This window comes from Canis aureus, chromosome 11 (assembly GCF_053574225.1).
Source record: "Canis aureus isolate CA01 chromosome 11, VMU_Caureus_v.1.0, whole genome shotgun sequence".
In the NCBI taxonomy this organism is placed as follows: domain Eukaryota; kingdom Metazoa; phylum Chordata; class Mammalia; order Carnivora; family Canidae; genus Canis; species Canis aureus.
Window position 1 is genome coordinate 18,261,558 of NC_135621.1, and position 19,152 is coordinate 18,280,709.

At 39.8% G+C, this 19,152-nt stretch overlaps 1 protein-coding gene across 1 annotated transcript; it reads right to left on the minus strand.

Moving 5' to 3' along the window:
* Window positions 1-10,280: 10,280 nt before the first annotated feature.
* Window positions 10,281-11,219, minus strand: LOC144322965 (olfactory receptor 6C2-like). Its single transcript, XM_077913183.1, has one exon. The coding sequence runs from the start codon at window positions 11,217-11,219 to the stop codon at window positions 10,281-10,283; it is 939 nt and encodes a 312-aa protein (XP_077769309.1).
* Window positions 11,220-19,152: the final 7,933 nt, after the last annotated feature.

Below are 19,152 nucleotides of genomic sequence, written 5' to 3' on the forward strand. Positions count from 1 at the left end.
CCTTTTGATGAAGTCATTAAGCCCATTCATGTTCAGAGTTACTATTGACAGATATGAGTCTAGTGTCATCATGATATCTATTCATTCCTTATTTTTGTGGATTGTTCCATTGAACTTCTTCTTAAAGGGGAATTTTAAGAGTCCCCCTTAAAATTTCTTGCAGAGCTGGTTTGGAGGTCACAGATTCTTTTAGTTCCTGCCTGTCTTGGAAGCTCTTTATCTCTCCTTCCATTCTGAATGAGAACCTTGCTGGATAACGTATTCTTGGTTGCATGTTCTCCTCATTTAAGACCCTGAATATATCCTGCCAGCCCTTTCTGGCCTGCCAGGTCTCTGTGGAGAGGTCTGCTGTTACCCTAATATTCCTCCCCATAAAAATCAGGGATTTCTTGTCTCTTGCTGCTTTAAGGATCTTCTCTTTATCTTTGGAATTTGCAAGCTTCACTATTAAATGTTGAGGTGTTGAATGGTTTTTATAGATTTTAGCGGGGGATCTCTCTATTTCCTGGATCTGAATGCCTGTTTCCCTTCCCAGATTAGGAAAGTTTTCAGCTATGAGTTGTTCAAATACATATTCTGGCCCTCGGTCCCTTTTGGCGCCCTCAGGAACCCCAATTAAATGTCAGTTTTTCTTCCTCAGGCCGTTGTTTATTTCTCTTAATCTGTCTTCATGGTCTTTTAATTGTCCTTCTCTTTTTTTCCTCAGTGTCCCTCTTTGAGATCAGCTTGTCTTCTATGTCACTCACTCATTCATTCACCTTGTTAACCCTCGTCGTTAGGACTTCTAGTTTGGATTACATCTCATTCAATTGATTTTTAATTTCCACCTGATTGGATCTAAATTCTGCAGTCATGAAGTCTCTTGAGTCCTTTATGCTTTTTTCTAGAGCCACCAGTAGCTGTATAATAGTGCTTCTGAATTGGCTTTCTGACATTGAATTGTAATCCAGATTTTGTAACTCTGTGGGAGAGAGGACTGTTTCTGATTCTTTCTTTTGAGGTGAGGTTTTCCTTCTAGTTTTTGCTTAGTGCAGCGTGGCCAAAAACAAGTTGTATTGGGAAAAGGAGCAAAAGAGAGGAGAGAAAGAAGGAAAGAAAAGAGAAAAAGAAAAAAGAGAAAAGGAAGAAAGAAAGGAAAAAAGAGAAGAAAAAGAGAAAGAAAAGAAAGAAAGGGAAAAAAAGTGGTGGGGGAAGCAATCAGAAATCAAAAAACAAACAAACAAACAAACAAAAAAAAACAAAAAACACGGGGGAGTATCTTCTGATTCTGTATACTTTAAGTCCCTTGACTTCCGCTGGAACTTGTCTGTCTAGCTGGTCTTCGGGGGAGGGGTCTGTTGTGCTGATTCTCAGGTGTTAGCACTTGGGGGAGCTGCTCTGCCCCCTGCCTGGTCCAGGGCTCAGTGGGGGTTGCTTACCCCTTGAGGCCCCAGGAGGAAAACCACAGTGGTGGCGGCCATTTCTGGAGCCCTGGATTCAGCTCCAGCAGGAACTCCGGGGCTCTCCACCTGCAGGGCCTGGAGGCTCCGGGGCGGGGCCACTGATCTGCTCAGCTCGGGGCAGGAGCATCCTTGCTCTCCTGGGCCCTCCCGTCCTCTGCCTTTCCCGGGGATAGGCCGGATCCTGGGCTGTGTCCCAGTGCCCTGTGCTCCCGGGCCTGTGTTGTTGGTTTCGCACTCCTGGTTGCGCAGCCCGCTCCGCACGGAGCCTCTTCCCTCTGTGGGAGCCGCCGCCGCCGAGCTGCTCCCGGGCCGCACAGCCCCCTCCACACAGTGCCGCCAGCCGAGCCCCTCTGAGCTGTTCCCGGGTCAATGTGTGCACGCTGCAGCCCTTAGGGAGCTCAGCGCACTCTCCTGCATGCGCCGCAGGTGTCTGTTAGTGTCCCAGGGAGCCTGAGGACATCCCCCCCTCCTGGGGTCCTGCTCTAACTCCCTGCGGGCGCCTTTCTGCCCGGGAAGGTTGGTGCAGCTCCTGCTTCTCCGGGACAGTGCTCTCCTGTCCTGGGGACACTTGCCCCGGCCTCAGCCCGGCTCCTTGCAGGGTCCCTTCCCCTTGGATGCCTTTTGTTTCCTTATTTCTTTTTCCCCGTCTTCCTACCTTGATAGAAACCCAAACTCTTCTCACTGTAGCCTTTCAACTGTTCTTTCTTTAAACCTCAGGCCGAATTCGTAGATTTTCAGGATGATTTGAAGGTTATCTAGGTAATTTGGTGGGGACAGGTGATTTGGGCACCCTACTCTTCCTCCATCTTGCCCCTCCTACAAGAAAGAGAAATTAAGGTGTCAACCCCATTTACAATTGCACCCAAAAGCATAAGATACCTAGGAATAAACCTAACCAAAGAGGTAAAGGATCTCTACTCTAGAAACTACTGAACACTTCTGAAAGCAATTGAGGAAGACACAAAGAGATTGAAAAATATTCCATGCTCATGAATTGGAGGAATTAATATTGTGATAATGTCAATGTTACCCAGGGCAATTTACACGTTTATTGCAATCCCTATCAAAATACCATGGACTTTCCTCAGAGAGTTGGAACAAATTATTTTAATTTAAGATTTGTTGGAATCAGAAAAGACCCCGAATAGCCAGGGGAATTTTAAAAAAGAAAACCATATCTGGGGGCATCACAATGCCAGATTTCAGGTTGTACTACAAAGCTGTGCTCATCAAGACAGTGTGGTACTGGCACAAAAACAGACACATAGATCAATGGAACAGAATAGAGAATCCAGAAGTGGACCCTCAACTTTATGGTCAACTAATAATCGACAAAGGAGGAAAGACTATCCACTGGAAGAAAGACAGTCTCCTCAATAAATGGTTCTGGGAAAATTGGACATCCACATGCAGAAGAATGAAACTAGACCACTCTCTTACACCATGCACAGAGATAAACTCGAAATGGATGAAAGATCTAAATGTGAGATAAGATTCCATCAAAATCCTAGAGGAGAACAGAGGCAACACCCTTTTTGAACTCGGCCACAGTAACTTCTTGCAAGATACATCCAGGATGGCAAAGGAAACAAAAGCAAAAATGAACTATTGGGACTTCATCAAAATAAGAAGCTTTTGCACAGCAAAGGATACAGTCAACAAAACTCAAAGACAACCTACAGAATGGGAGAAGATTTTTGCAAATGATGTATCTGATAAAGGGCTAGTTTCCAAGATCTATAAAGAACTTATTAAACTCAACAGCAAAGAAACAAAAAATCCAATCATGAAATGGGCAAAAGACATGAACAGAAATCTCACAGAGGAAGACATAGACATGGCCAACATGCATATGAGAAAATGCTCTGCATCACTTGCCATCAGGGAAATACAAATCAAAACCACAATGAGATACCACCTCACACCAGTGAGAATGGGGAAAATTAACAAGGCAGGAAACCACAAATGTTGGAGAGAATGTGGAGAAAGAGTAACCCTCTTGCACTGTTGGTGGAAATATGAACTGGTGCAGCCACTCTGGAAAATTGTGTGGAGTTAAGAAGTGATCTGCCCTGATCCAGCAATTGCACTGCTGGTGAATTACCCCAAAGATACAGATGGAGTGAAACGCCAGGACACCTGCTCCCCGATGTTTCTAGCAGCAATGTCCACAATAGCCAAACTGTGGAAGGAGCCTGGGTGTCCATCGAAAGATGAATGGATAAAGAAGATGTGGTCTATGTATACAATGGAATATTACTCAGCCATTAGAAATGAGAAATACCCACCATTTGCTTCAACATGGATGGAACTGGAGGGTATTATGCTGAATGAAATCAGTCAATCGGAGAAGGGCAAACATTATATGTTCTCATTCATTTGGGGAATATAAATAATAGTGAAAGGGAGTAGAGGGGAAGGGAGAAGAAATGGGTAGGAAATATCAGAAAGGGAGACAGAACATGGAAGACTCCTAACTTTGGGAAACGAACTAGGGGTGGTGGAAGGGGACATGGGTGGGTGTTGGGGGTGACTGGGTGATGGGCACTGAGGTGGGCACTTAATGGGATGAGTGCTGGATGTTATTCTGTATGTTGGCAAGTTGAACAGCAATAAAAAATAAATTCATAAAAAAATATTACTATTGAAAATATGAATTTAGTGTCATCATGATACCTAATCAGTCCCTCGATTGTTTCCTTGGACTTCCTCTTTCTTTTACAGAGCCTCCTTAGTATTTCTAGAGAGCCACATATGATGGTCACATATTCTTTCATTTTCTGCCTATTCTCCTTCTATTCTGAATGAGAGCCTTGCTGGATAAAGTATTCTTGGTTGCATGTGCTTCTCATATAGGACCCTGAATATATCCTGCCAGCCCTTTTTGGCCTGCCATGTCTCTTTGGAGTGGCCTGCTGTTATTCTAATACCTCTCCCATTAAAGTTAGAGATTTCTTGTCTCTTTATGCTTTTAGGATCTTCTCTTTATCTTTGGTATTTACAAGTTTCACTATTAAATGTGGAGGTGTTGAGCGGTATTTATTGATTTTAGGGTGGGATCTCTCTATTTCCTGGATCTGAATGCCTGTTTCCCTTCCCAGGTTGGGGGAGTTCTCAGCTATGAGTTGTTAAAATACACTTTATTGTCCTCTGTCGTTTTTGGCGCCCTCTGGAACCCCAATTATAGGTAGGTAGATTTTTTCTTCTGAGGCTGTCATTTATTTTCCTTAGCCTATATTCATGATCTTTTAATTGTTTTTCTCTTTTTTCCTCAGTTTCCCTCCTTGCCATCAACTTGTCTTCTATGTCACTCCCTCATTCTTCTCCCTTGTAAACCCTCGTCGTTAGGACCTCCAGTTTACATTTCATCTCATTTAATTGATTTTTCTTTTTTCTTTTTTTCCCAGAGAAATATTTTATTTAATATTTTTTAATAAATTAATTTTTTATTGGTGTTCAATTTACCAACATACAGAATAACACCCAGTGCTCATCCCGTCAAGTGTCCCCCTCACTGCCCATCACCCATTCACCCCCACCCCCCGCCCTCCTCCCCTTCCACCACCCCTAGTTCATTTCTGTCTGATTATATCTAAATTCTGCAGTCTTGAATTCTCTTGAATCTTTATGCTTTTTTTCTAGAGCTACCAGTAGATTTATAATTGTTCTTCTGAATTGGCTTTCTGACAATGAAATGTAATCAAAATTTTGTAACTCTGTGGGAGAGAGGATGTTTCTGATTCTTTCTTTTGAGGTGAGTTTTTCCTTCTAGCCATTTTGCTCAGTGCAGTGGCCAAAAACAATTTGTACTGTTAAACAGAGATAAAGAGAGAAACAAAAAGAAGAAAAAAAGAAAAAAAAAGGGGGGAACAAACAGAAAACAAAAAGCTAGGGAGCGTATCCTCTGATTCTACATACTATAAATCCATCGACTTCCCCTGGAGCTCTCCAGCACTGCTTGGTCAATAACTTGCTTTTCCCCTGTCCTTCTAGCTGGTCTTCTGGGTGAGGGGTCTGCTGTACTGGTTCTCAGGTGTGCGCACCTGGGGGAGCTGCCCAGCCCCCTGCCAGGTGCGCTGCTCAGTGGGAGTTGTTTATTCTGTGAGGCCCCTCCTCAGTCTCAGGTACAAGGTGAGATCAGGAGGAACAACAACAGTTGTGGTGGCCAGCTGTCTAGTCCTTGAGTCAGCTCCCACAGTACCTTCTGCAGCTCTCAGAGTGCTGGGCCTGGATGCTCCATGGGCGGGGGGCGCCTACCTGCACAGCTCGGGGCCACCCGGCAGCAGGAACATCCTCCCTGTCCTGTGCCCTCCCGGCCTCTACCTGTCCCAGGAAGCGCTGGATCTTGAGCTTTGTCCCCCAGCGCCATGGGGTCCGGGCCCTGTGCCCCTGGAATCGCGCTCCTGGGGCCGCGTTGCCCCTCGGCATGGAGCCTTTGCTGGAACCACTGTCGGAGCTGCTCCCGGGACCCTGCTGGGGCCTCGCTGCAGCTCCTTAGGGAGCTCGGCCTAGGTGTGTGGAGCGGTCTCCCCTGGGGCGTAGTTCCTCTGTCAGTGCCCCTGGGAGCCTGAAGGCATCCCTGCCCCTCTGGGATGCTGCCCGAGCTCCCTTTGAGCGCCTTTCCATCAGGGCAGATTGGTAAAGCTCCTGCTTCTCTGGGACTGGGCTTTCCTCTCTATCAAACATTTAAAGAAGAAACCATACCTATTCTACTAAAGCTGTTCTGAATGATAGAAAGAGACTGAATACTTCCAAACTCATTCTATAGGGCAGTATCACCTTAATTCCAAAACCAAAGACCCCCACCAAAAAGGAGAATTATAGACCAATATCCCTGATGAACATGGATGCAAAAATTCTCAACAAGATACTAGCCAATAGGATCAAACAATACATTAAGAAGATTATTCACCCTGACCATATGGGAATTATCCACGGGATGCAAGGCTGGTTCAAACTTGTAAAGAAATCAATGTGATTGATTATATCCACAAAAGAAGAAACAAGAACCATAGAATCCTCTCAATAGATGGAGAGAAAGTATTTGACAAAATGCAGCATCCATTCCTGATCAAAACTCTTGAGAGTGTAGGGATAGAGGCAACATTCCTCAGCATCTTAAAAGCCATCTACAAAAAGCCCACAGCAAATATATTCTCAATGGGGAAGTACTGGGAGTCTTTCCCCTAAGATCAGGAACATGACAGGGATGTCCACTTTCACTACTGCTATTAAACATATTATTTAGGATCTTTTATTAGAAGTCCTAGCCTCAGCAATCAGTCAACAAAAAGAAATAAAGGCATTTAAATTGGCAAAGAAGAAGCCAAACTCTCCCTCTTCACAGATAACATGATACTGTACATAGAAAACCCAAAAGACTCCACCCCAAGATTGCTAGAACTCATACAGCAATTTGGTAGTGTGGCAGGATACAAAATCAATGCCCAGAAGTCAGTGGCATTTCTATACACTCACAATGAGACTGAAGAAAGAGAAATTAAGGAGTCAATCCCATTTACAATTGCACCCAAAAGCATAAGATACCTAGGAATAAACCTAACCAAAGACGTAAAGGATCTCTACTCTAAAAACTACAGAACACTTCTGAAAGAAATTGAGGAAGACACAAAGAGATGGAAAAATATTCCATGCTCATGGATTGGCAGAATTAATATTGTGAAAATGTCACTGTTACCCAAGGCAAATTACACATTTAATGCAGTCCCTATCAAAATACCATGGACTTTCTTCAGAGAGTTGGAACAAATCATCTTGCGATTTGTGTGGAATCGGGCAGCCCCAGTGGCACAGTGGTTTAGCGCTGCCTGCAGCCCAGGGCGTGATCCTGGAGACCCTGGATCTAGTCCCACGTCGGGCTCTCTGTGTAATGCCTGCTTCTCCCTCTGCCTGTGTCTCTGTCTCTCTCTGTCTGTATGAATAAATAAATAAATAATCTTAAAAAAAAGATCTGTGTGGTATCAGAAAAGACCCCCAAATAGCCAGGGGGAATATTGCAAATAAAATTATAGCTGAGGGCATCACAATGCCAGATTTCAGGAGGTACTGCAAAGCTGTGGTCATCAAGACAGTGTGGTACTGGCACAAAAACAGACACATAGATCAATAGAACAGAATAGAGAATCCAGAAGTGGATCCTCAACTTTATGGTCAACTAATATTTGACAAAGGAGGAAAGAGTATCCACTGGAAAAAAGGCAGTCTCTTCAATAAATGGTGCTGGGAAAATTGTACATCCACATGCAGAAGAATGAAACTAGACCACTCTCTTACACCATACACAAAGATAAACTCAAAATGGATGAAAGATCTAAATGTGAGACAGGATTCCATCAATGTCCTAGAGAACACAGGGAACACCACTTTTGAACTTGGCCACAGCAACTTCCTGCAAGATACATCCATGAAGGCAAGAGAAACAAAATAAAAAATGAATTATTTGGACTTCATCAAGATAAAAAGCTTTGGCATAGCAAAAGAAAGAGTCAACAAAACTAAAAAACAACCTACAGAATGGGAGAAGAGATTTGCAAATGACCTATCAGATAAAGGGCTAGCATTCAAGATCCATAGAGAACTTATGGAACTGAACCACAAAGAAACAAACAGTCCAATCATGAAGTGGGCAAAAGACATGAACAGAAATCTCACAGAGGGAGACATAGACATGGCCAATAAGCACATGAGAAAATGCTCTGCATCACTTGCCATCAGGGAAATACAAATCAAAACCATAATGAGATACCACCTCAGACTAGTGATAATGGGGAACATTAACAAGACAGGAATAACGAATGTTGGAGAGGATATGGAGAAAGGGGAACCCTCCTGCACTGTTGGTGGGAATGTGAACTGGTGCAGCCACTCTGGAAAACTGTGTGGAGGTTCCTCAGTGTTAAAAATAGAACTTCCCTTTGACCCAGCAATTGCACAGCTGAGGATTTACTCCAAAGATACAGATGTAGTGAAACGCTGGGACACCTGCACCCCGATGTTTATAGCAGCAATATCCACAATAGCCAAACTGTGGAAGGAGTCTCGGTGTCCATCGAAAGACGAATGGATAAAGAAGATGTGGTATGTATACAATGGAATATTACTCAGCCATTAGAAATGGAAATACCCAACATTTGCTTCGACTTGGATGGAACTGGACGGTATTAAGCTGAGTGAAATAAGTCAATCAGAGAAGGACAGACATATTATGGTCTCATTCATTTGAAGAGTATGAAAATTAGTGAACGGAATAAAGGGGAAGGTGAGAAAATGAGTTAAAATATCAGTGATGGTGACAAAACATGAGAGACTTGGGAAAGGAACAAGTGTAGTGGAAAGGGAAGTGGGCGGGGAGTTTTGAGGTGACAGGGTGACGGGCACTGAGGGGGGCACTTCGTTGGATGAGCACTGGGTGTTATGGTATATGTTGACAAATTGAACTCCAATAAAAAAAGATTAAAAAATCATTTTCTTCAGCTACCCCTTTATTTTTATCCATCCACAGCCAATTGAATATGTCCCTTAATTTCTTTTAGCTTGTTAATCCAACTTAAGAATCAAGGTTTGCTTAGTTCACAATAAAGATTCCCACAGATCTTTCTTTCTCTTTTTATTTTAAAAAACGTTTTCTGGATCTGCTGATTTCCAGTGGACAAACTGAAGAGGATTGGCGGAATTCATTTCCCCTTACGTAATTTTTATTACAAGAAAAGATTCATTAATTCCTTACCCGACAGAAAGACTACTGATCCATTTGGTCCTGTTTTTTAGTCTAATACATCAGCTTGGGACAGCCCTCCCAAATATCATAGGGATTCCTTGCCTGTTTTCTAGCTACCTTGCTCCCTCACCTTATTCCTTCCTGAAATCAGAAGGGATGAGGAAAGTTAAAAGATTTGTCTGAATTGGTGGTAGTAAGAGCCTGCCTGCAACCTGAATTGTATGATTCCTGGTACAGCATATGTCTTCCTAGATAATCATATAAACAGAAAATTATGAGGGAAGAAGGAGGTTGGGGGAATAAGGCACTAAACTGAAAGGCAAAAATTGGACACTTAAAATTATTTTTTATTCATTGGCTAAATTTGTAAGTTTTTGTGATGGAACTTGGATTTTTGTGCCTAGAAAAATAATTATGGTGAATAACTTGGATAGGAGAATAGAATGCAAGTATAAGCTCTCACTTATATTTTATCTGTCCCATTTATCTTTTTAAGCCTGCTAAGCTGACATTCCAAATATGGGAACAAATGCACAACAACATATACAGAGACACACAGATAAGAATATGAAATTCTATTTAGAAAAAGGTTGGAGTTTTATAAAAAGAACTTGTACAATTTTTAAGCAAATGATATTAAAGGAAAATTTTAGCCTACATTTATATCTCCCTGAAGAGTGGGAGAGAGAGAATAATGAGTTTTATCCAATAGAGTGATTGTAGGGACATTCTTGTAAATATAGATAATCATCACTGAAGTTCCTGGGAATTGTGAGACTCAGATCATGACATATCAGTGCAAGAGGGGTAGTTGAGTGCTAATATGGTAGTAGATTGATACTGTCTAAATTTATTGGTTCTGTAAGTAATAACAAGTGTGTTTTTATAAGTATTTACTGGATATTTATTCCCATGTATTTCTGGGAATAGATTGAGCTAATTATATCTGGGAATATATATATATATATATATCAGTAGTGAGCACTAGGTATAACAGAATGGAGTTGTGATATATGTAAATCTATGAACAATATACAATTAGGGAAAAAATGGAGATCAGCAATTCTTTTATAATTTGTCATTCTGTCCTCACTAGTCTTTTAATTCTTTGAGATAGATGCAACTCTTTTGATCATGTCTTTGAAAGCTTGTACCACTTGCTTGTTCCTCAGAGTATAAATAAAGGGATTCATCACTGGGGCAACTGAGGTGGTAAGCACTGACACCACCTTATTAATAGCAACCCCTTCTTTTGCATGAGGTTTGATATAGATAAAGATGCAGCTTCCATAAGTAATAGAAACCACAATTATATGGGAAGAACAAGTAGAAAAAGCCTTTTTCCTTTGCTGGACAGAAGGAAATCTGAGAATGGTCCTGATGATGTATGTGTAGGACAGAATTACACACACCAAGGTGAAAATGAGTGTCAACACAGCCAGGACCAAGACAAATCGCTCAATAAACTCTGTGTCTGAGCAGGTAATCTTCAGGATGGGAGCAGCGTCACAGCCAAAGTGATCTATGACATTGGAGTCACAAAACTCGAGCTTGAAGCCCATGATATAGGGTGGGAGGACGATGAGCAGAGCTAACATATAACATCCAATAAGAAACTTGATGCAGACCCTGTTGTTCATGATAGTCATGTAATGCAGGGGTTTGCAGATGGCCACATAGCGGTCATAGGACATGGCTGTGAGGAGGAAAAATTCAGTCACACCCAATATGACAACAAAAAATAATTGAGTGGCACATGCATTGTAGGTAACGGTATTGTCCCCAGATGCCATTGTGTAGAGGAATCTAGGAATGCAGACAGTGGTAAAGAACACTTCCAAGATGGAGAAATTCCGGAGGAAAAAATACATGGGTGTTTTAAGGTGGGAATCCACCAACGTGAGGCTGATAATGGTCAGATTCCCTACAACACTCAACAAGTAGGTTAGAAATAGAAAAATAAAAAGCAGAATCTGTAGATGTGGGTCATTTGTTAATCCCACCAAGATGAATGTTGTTATTGCTGTATAGTTTTTCATCACCAATTCCTGACTATGGCCTTGTCTGTGTGTAAAAATAAGAGAGACATTAGGTCAGAGAGACTGTCAGCACAAGTTAGCAGTGGGTTGAGGTGAAGATGTTAGATAAGCCAAGATTTTATTTTGTCACCTGTTAATGAGGAATGTTATTGCTGTGGTAGTTGATTGATAAACACTTCTACTGGACTTTCACGGTTGAGCATTATAGTGGATACCAGCCAGAAGGCTCTTATTAAAGATTTTTAATATCGTGATGTAGTATTAAGACAATAGTAAAAGGATTCTTTAACAACCCCAGAAATGAGGTTATTCTACGTTATCTATGTTAATGAACAGAAAAGCCCTATCATAAAAATATTCATGGTTTGTAATTTCATGACAATAACTCAAGTTTTGCTTGTCATTTTGGTTGCATGTGAAGCGAACAGGGCTACCAATAGTTAAGGTTGTGAAGTTAAATTTTTTGTCCTCTCAGTCTCTGCTTGCTACTCACTGTGATAATCCACATTCTCCTCTAAAGTACTTCATGCCCTTCTGCTTTCTTCTCTTCATACATTACACAAAAACACTCTGGCAAGTCCATTCTAAAGACAGAACCAGAGTGATCTTTTAAAACCATGCATGAGGGGCACCTGACTGGCTCAGTAAGTAAAGTACGACTCTTGATCTTGAGACTGTGAGTTCAAATTCCACATTGTAGAGCTTACCTAAAAAAAACCCCAAACAAACAAACCAGGAATTAGATCCATTTCTGTGTTTAAAGCCACTGAATAGGATTTCATTTCCTGTGGAATAAAATTCAACCCCCTTAGTCTGGTTTATATGGTTCTTTATGATTTCATGGCTGTGTAATTCTAATTCATCTCTTGCTTATCCCACTGTATTGGTCTTCAGTTCCTTGAAGATGTCAAGTTTTTCCCACTCCAGGGCTTTTGCAATGCATTTTCTTTGCTTACATTCTTGCATAGCTGAATCTTATTTTTCAGGTGCCAACTTAAACATAACCCCTTCAAAGATACCTCCCTGGGAAATCCTATCTATGTTCTCTCATCCCTACTGTGAAAAGAAATGATCTTTTTATTTCATTTGGAGTACTTACCATAATTGGTAATTACATATTCTTCTACTTTTTAGCTCAATAGCAATGGCTATTTCCTGTGAAATGAAAATATTAGTGTATGTTTTTCACAGGTTAGAATAAAGATTAAACAAACTAATTCCTTTAGGCTGTTAGCTTCATGCCTGATTCTTTTGTTTCTTCTCCTAGGATCTGCTCCCTTCGTGAAGGATTTCACACATCTTTCCATACTTTATTTTACTTTCCTTAGATTTGCCCCCTCCTCCATATTCCACATATGTATTTTAAGTTTTCTATTGTCCTCGAAGTTAGATACAAAATTATAAGGTTCTCTTAAATTCTAAAAAGAGTAGTATTTGTTGACAGGTCTATTCATAATGGGTGAACAACCACATACAATGTGGGACTTGTTTCTGAATCTTTTTTGCATTTTCTAAAATGTGATTTTGTGATTCTTTGCCCAAATCTCTTAATTCAAACATTGGTCTTTGGGATATTCTCTTCCAATCTGCTCAGTAACCACAGCTTTCATAGTCTCTTCTGAACTTGTCTTAGGGCTCTCTTGTTTCATCACATAGGATTACTTTAGAATACTTCCCTTCAATTCTGTCTACTAATTTATAAAGAATCTCTTTTATGACCTGGACATGTGCCCTGTCTCTCCTAGAACAAGAAAGAAACAAACAGATAGGAACAAGAGAGAAAACAATCTTAGCCAAATGGGTTTAGGTTACTATAAATAAAATAATCAAGTACTTAAGAGAACTATATAAATGAAGAGAGAAAGCTCAGTAAAGATGATTTTAGCCAATCCCCTAACTTTGTAGATGGAACTCAGAGGTTCTGCAGTCACTAGGTTTGTCAGGAACAAAGTCTAAGGAAGAATCCACATTTCTTAAATCCTAATTCCACGCTTTTCCTCTCACTCTGCCACGTTAGGGGCGAGTTTCAGGAATTTTTTTTTTGGGGGGGTTCCTGGTTTTCATTTGCCCATCAGGAAGTTGGCCACTTCTGTGTTTCTTCATCTTCTAAAGATACCCAGTCCATTGTAACTAGTCTCTTAGTCTCTGTATTACTTCAGGGTAAACTTCCTATCAGAGCTGTAGGAAAAGTACATTCACTTAAGGTGTTAGAGGCTGATAATAATATTTATGTTATTCATACCAGACACATTTATGTTTTCTTTTTTTTTTAGTTTATATTTTCAATTGAACAACACATTCTAATGAGAAATTTCCTGGGATAAGAATAGATTTTCACGTGAGATGGTAGGACAAAGAATCCCTTTTTGGTGAGATGGTATTTAATTGAATTCACAAACCAGTCTACGATTACGATGATCATAGGTAACATTTATAAGGCAGTTACTAAATGTCAAATACTATGTTAATACTTACATGACTTCCTTTAATTCTCAAAGCAATTCTCTAAGGCTAGTTGTTATTTAACTTTCATTTCACAATTGAGGAAACTGAGTCCAGAAATATTAAGAATTGTGCCTGAGATCATTGACTTAGGATGGAGTGAAGCAGGAATATGAATATAAGCAGTCGGACTGCAGAAACTAAGCTCATAAGCACTACAGAACACAGCCTTCTCAATTATTTATTTGATTGATTTATTTTTCCCCTTTATCTTTTGAGAAAATGATCAATATCTTCTTGGTGATACTATCTGTCAAGTAACTTCCTCAGGGAACTAGATAAATCAATGCCCAGGGCTGCCTTATTTCTGAGTTAGGGGCTGTAGTAGAGAGATAGCCTTCAATCATAATAATTACATTTGTAGCACCTGAAATGTTTCCCAATGCTGTCACTGTCTCTAAGGTTTCCAATTTCTGTTATTGCTGGGGTGGAACAGGCTCTTCCCAGGAGACCTCAGTGTGGAATATGAATGTTCCAAATTGGCTCCTGGGTGTTTCAACATATTTCCCACAATGATATTGAGATGAGCTTTTCCTGAGAGTGGGGAAATATGTCTCCTTCCTTCTACTGAGGATGCAATGTCCATTTCCAACATGTGCCCAGATCACACTTTAGAGGTTTCTGACTCTGGATTTATGGACAGGAATCTGATCTGGGTGTGAATAAATGGCTGATCTATCAGCTACTTCCCTCCCAGGTACTGTAGGGGAGGATCACTCAGGGAATGACCAGAGAAGACTAAATGTCAATGTTGAGACAACCCTATTATCCTTTCTTGTCTTCTGATCCAGATTCCACAAGCTCACATATGGTGCCTACCAAGCTCTCTTAAAATTAGCCTAACTCCCATGCACCCATAACATTCTAACTTCTGTCCTTACAAAAGTCCAATATCTGTTAGTGTTTTTAGTCTCATCTGGAACATACTGGGTAAACTGATACAGAATAGCATATGAAAGGTCATTGATATTTTGTGTTGTCTTACTAACAACAGAATGTTTTACCCTTTCCAGTATGCTTTGTGATACTGCTCATTAAGTATAGGGAATTATCTCTAGTTGTAGATACAAAAACCGTGTAGCAAAAAAGTAAACATTAAGGAGTCAGTTTTTGCTCAATTGAGAGAACAGAAACACTTTCCTAGGATCTTACACATGAGAGACTATATTCTTCTAAAAATTTACTGTCTTATCCTTAAAACTTCTTCTGAGGATATGTTACTAAAGTCTTATTAAACTTTAAATGTCACTAGTTAGAGAATAAAGTAATACTGGAGATAACCATTGATTCCTACTGTGAAACATTATTCATAATTATTTAGGATCTGGGCTTTGTAACACACAGGCCAAAATCCTGTACTTTGAACTATGTGGGTTCTGGATGGTAAACAACTGACTTGACTAAATAAATCACACTCACCTTTCAGATGGCTGTTCATAGCTTCTGTGTACAATTTAACCACAAAGATCTTTAGAGTAACTCAGAGCAGGGCATGAGTTTGGTAGTGATGGATCCTACAATATTTTTCATGCACTCACACACTTGCACGCACTGGCAAGTCTGTGAGTGTGCAGAGGTCATTTAGGTTCGCATTGCCCACAATTTCCCAGAGGTCTTTTTAAAAAAATGTCCTTTATCTTCTGTAATCTTATAAGGATATCAACTAAAAAAATATCTCCTGACTTTAATTCTGGGAAAAGTATTCATATAACCTTCAGGGTCAAAAGAATTAAAGACTGTTATAATGGTGACAAACTCTTTGGTTTGGGCAAAGCTGATGTCTTGACTTTGCAGGAAAACAGATCTCCCTGCAAATTATATATTAATAAGAATGGTATAAGTAATATCTTATACCATTCTGTTTGGTCCTCAACAGGTATGCAGAGATCATTGGTTAAACAAACAAAAGAATCCCTTGGGATCCTAGGTTCAAAAACTGCTAATTAAACTATAGTATAATGAACTTTAATGAACTTTGTGAGAACAAAAACAGCTATCAATTGGGACTATTGTCCTCGGAGAAAGGAAGATGCAACAATAGAATCAGAAACAGATCTTGTGCTAAACAGTAAGTGTCAGATGACAAATCACAGCATGGTTTCTTTCCTTGATTTTGGACACCCCTTCACCTCATGTATGTCTTGCCCAAACATGTGATTCATTATTATAGGTACCTACGAGATTGTATACTCACTTTACCACTGTTTTCAATTAACTTTACTATCCGATTTTTATTATTATTTTTAAACAACTAACCTGGGTGGGAAAGAGCAAAGCTAATTATTTCAGATCTACTTGGACACTCAAAGATTCACTTCCACTCATAGCTTGCTAAATATTATCATAAATGCATGTTGAATTTTTTTTCAGGAGGTGTAAGTGAATTTTTATCAGGAAAGGAAGCTGCCAACTTAACAGCAAATGAAGAATGAATAAGGAAAATTCTTGTTGTCACAGATACACAAGACCTCCATCATATATGATATGGGTGTACCAGTTCACATTTCCACCAACAGTGCAAGAGGGTTCCCTTTTCTGCACATCCTCTCCAACATTCGTTGTTTCCTGTCTTGTTAATTGTCACCATTATCACTGGTGTGAGGTGGTATCTCACTGTGGTTTTGATTTGTATTTCCCTGATGGCAAGTGATGCAGAGCATTTTCTCATGTGCGTGTTGGCCATGTCTATGTCTTCCTGTGTGAGATTCATTTGGGGAATATAAATAATAGTGAAAAGGAATAAAGGGGAAAGGATAAAAATGAGTGGGAAATATCAGAAAGGGAGACAGAACATGAGAGACTCCTAACTCTGTGAAACGAACTAAGGGTGGTGGAATGGGAGGTGGGTGGGGGGTGGGGGTGACTGGGTGGCGGGCACTGAAGGGGGCACTGGATGGGATGAGCACTGGGTGTTATTCTATATGTTGGCAAATTGAACACCAATAAAAAATAAATTTATTAAAATAAATAAATAAATAAGTAAGTAATTAAATTAAAAGAAACAAAACCGAAGAACATATGGGAGAGGGGAGAAAGATAAAAGAGAGAGGGAGACAAACCATAGGCGACAGAGAAGAAACTGAGGGTTAATGGGAGGATGAGGGTGGGAGATGATATAGATGGGTAATGGGTATTAGGGCACTTGTTATGAGGAGCACTGGGTGTCTTCTGTAAGTAATGAATCACTGAATTCTACTCCTGAAACCAGTATTGCAGTATATTAACTAATTAGATTTAAAAAAATTTTAAAAAGAAAACTTTATTAAAAACAGGTAAAATTTTTAAGTGTAATTATGTCTTTTTCTGAGTTTGTACTTGCTTACTATGTCCTGGTAATGCTAGATTCTGATACATATAGGTCAGAACACAGGCTAAGAATGGTGAATGTACACAAAGGACAAATTTAAACTTAACTACCTGAGGTGAGATAATTACAGAGGTTCTAAATGATACATGGTCAGCTTCATGAAGCAGAACAAGATGGTCCTTCTGTTGCCAAGGGAATCTAGGTGGTGCTTTCATGTTCAGGTACTCTGAATCATCTGAATCCACAGAGATGCCGTCATTCCAATGATCAGTTCCCATTTTTTCCCAGTCAGTGTTCTAACATTAACGTAAGACATGTGAAGAGGTTGTGAATTAAATCAACTGGATATTTAAGGAACAGGATTTAATATTTGCAGGTTCAGGATTTAATATTGGTGATGTCATCTCTTCATTTATGATGCTAGGTAGGATTTCTTCTCTACCAGTGCCAATGGTTCTTGGTCACACCACTTAGAAGAATGAAGAGGTAGACCAGATAGAGTGGTGGGCAGCAAAGCAGAGTTTATTGAGTGATAGTACAAAGCTCCCAAAGAGGGAGGGGGCCTGAGAGGGTTACTATCAGAGTTTCTAAGTCTAGGGGCTTTTATGGGTTTGTTGGTGAGCTGATTCAATATAATTAACCCTCCATGAGCTTGTCATCCAATCAGGTAGTGGTTATCTACCTATCACATGGGAAAGAGTGAAGCACTCCTTCCAGGGAGGTGTAGAATCCTTTTAAGGGTGGTTTTCTCCTAGGGTCCCTTGTCCATGCCTGCTTTTCTTCCAACTATCCTTCATCAATGAGAAGATTGAAACAAAATTACATTTTGTTCTTTAAGCTGTCTAAGGCATTTGGAAGCAGCCAGCTCCTACATAAGCCTTGTATTCAGTATTCAATTTTATTCAACTTTGCTTTTAGTAGGCATTTATTCTTGGTGATCTCTGCATTGTTAATGTGTCCATGTGGACTACCAGTGTTTCAGTGTCTAATGGAATTGTTGCTGACTTTAAATCAAGCCAGGTTAATAAATTGGCTCCAAATTCTTATTTCTTTGAGAGCTGTTACCTGGATAGGCTTTGTATATATATACAACTGCAGTTGTAGAGAACAGAATTTATTATAGCTAGTTAAATGTAAATCAATTTAATGTAATGTACAAATTAAGGAATTATCAAGAGAGTTAAAGGCAGATTTTAGGATGAGCTTCCTGGAATGATCTCAAAGCTGCTTTACAAAATTGAGTCCTCATGAGAGCTGATCCTCAGGAATCTAGGGCTATTGTTACAAAATTTATGGTCATTGGAATCTGCTATGATCTACACCAGCAATGTAGATGCTTAACTATAACAATGTTTAAAGTTTGTATCTTTTATGAATGCATCTGGTTGGCAGAACTAAAATTACATTTATAATTCTAGCTTTATGGACAATGGAAAATGTAGTCTTTTCAGTCTTCGTATATAGATACACATAATTGACAGAATTTGGTAGATGCAAAATGTGTAAGCCCATAATAAAATATTTTAGAGTAGTGATGTGTAAAAAAGAAATAAACATTATTGTCATCCCCAATTTATGGATGAGGGAGTACCACATAATGTATTATACAAGGACATTTGTCCTACAGACAATGTTGTGATACATAAAGCCAAATTGTTTTTGAGTAAACTGCATGTTGCTGGCTGTATGACATTCAATTAAAGCTGATATTATTTAAGATAATAGTAATAGTTTTAATTTATTAAGCATTTGTAGGGTACCAGGCATATTTGTAAGTCTTTTGCAAGCCTTGTATAAATAAATATTCACAACTACTCTCTGAAGAAATTCCTATTATCCTCCCTAATTTTTATATTAGGAAGCTGACTCTTGGAGAATTTAGCTAATTTTTCCAAGGTCACACAAATGGAACTGTGTTTCTGGGGATTATATGAAGTGAAAGATGGAGTACATGAGTTGTTACTGATACTTGAAAGGATCTGTCTCAAGGAAGCCATTGACATGTGCCAAGTAAATGGCATTGTTGAGTACCATTGTGATATTTCACTATTGTCTATATGAAAACATCTCAAATTAAGAAAACATTGAAAGAGTGAGATCTATGGGAGTCTAATCATAGGGTTC

Bases quoted from the DNA above. Each gene is read 5' to 3' on its own strand.
- LOC144322965 (XM_077913183.1), bottom strand. From the start codon at position 11,219: ATGAAAAACTATACAGCAATAACAACATTCATCTTGGTGGGATTAACA.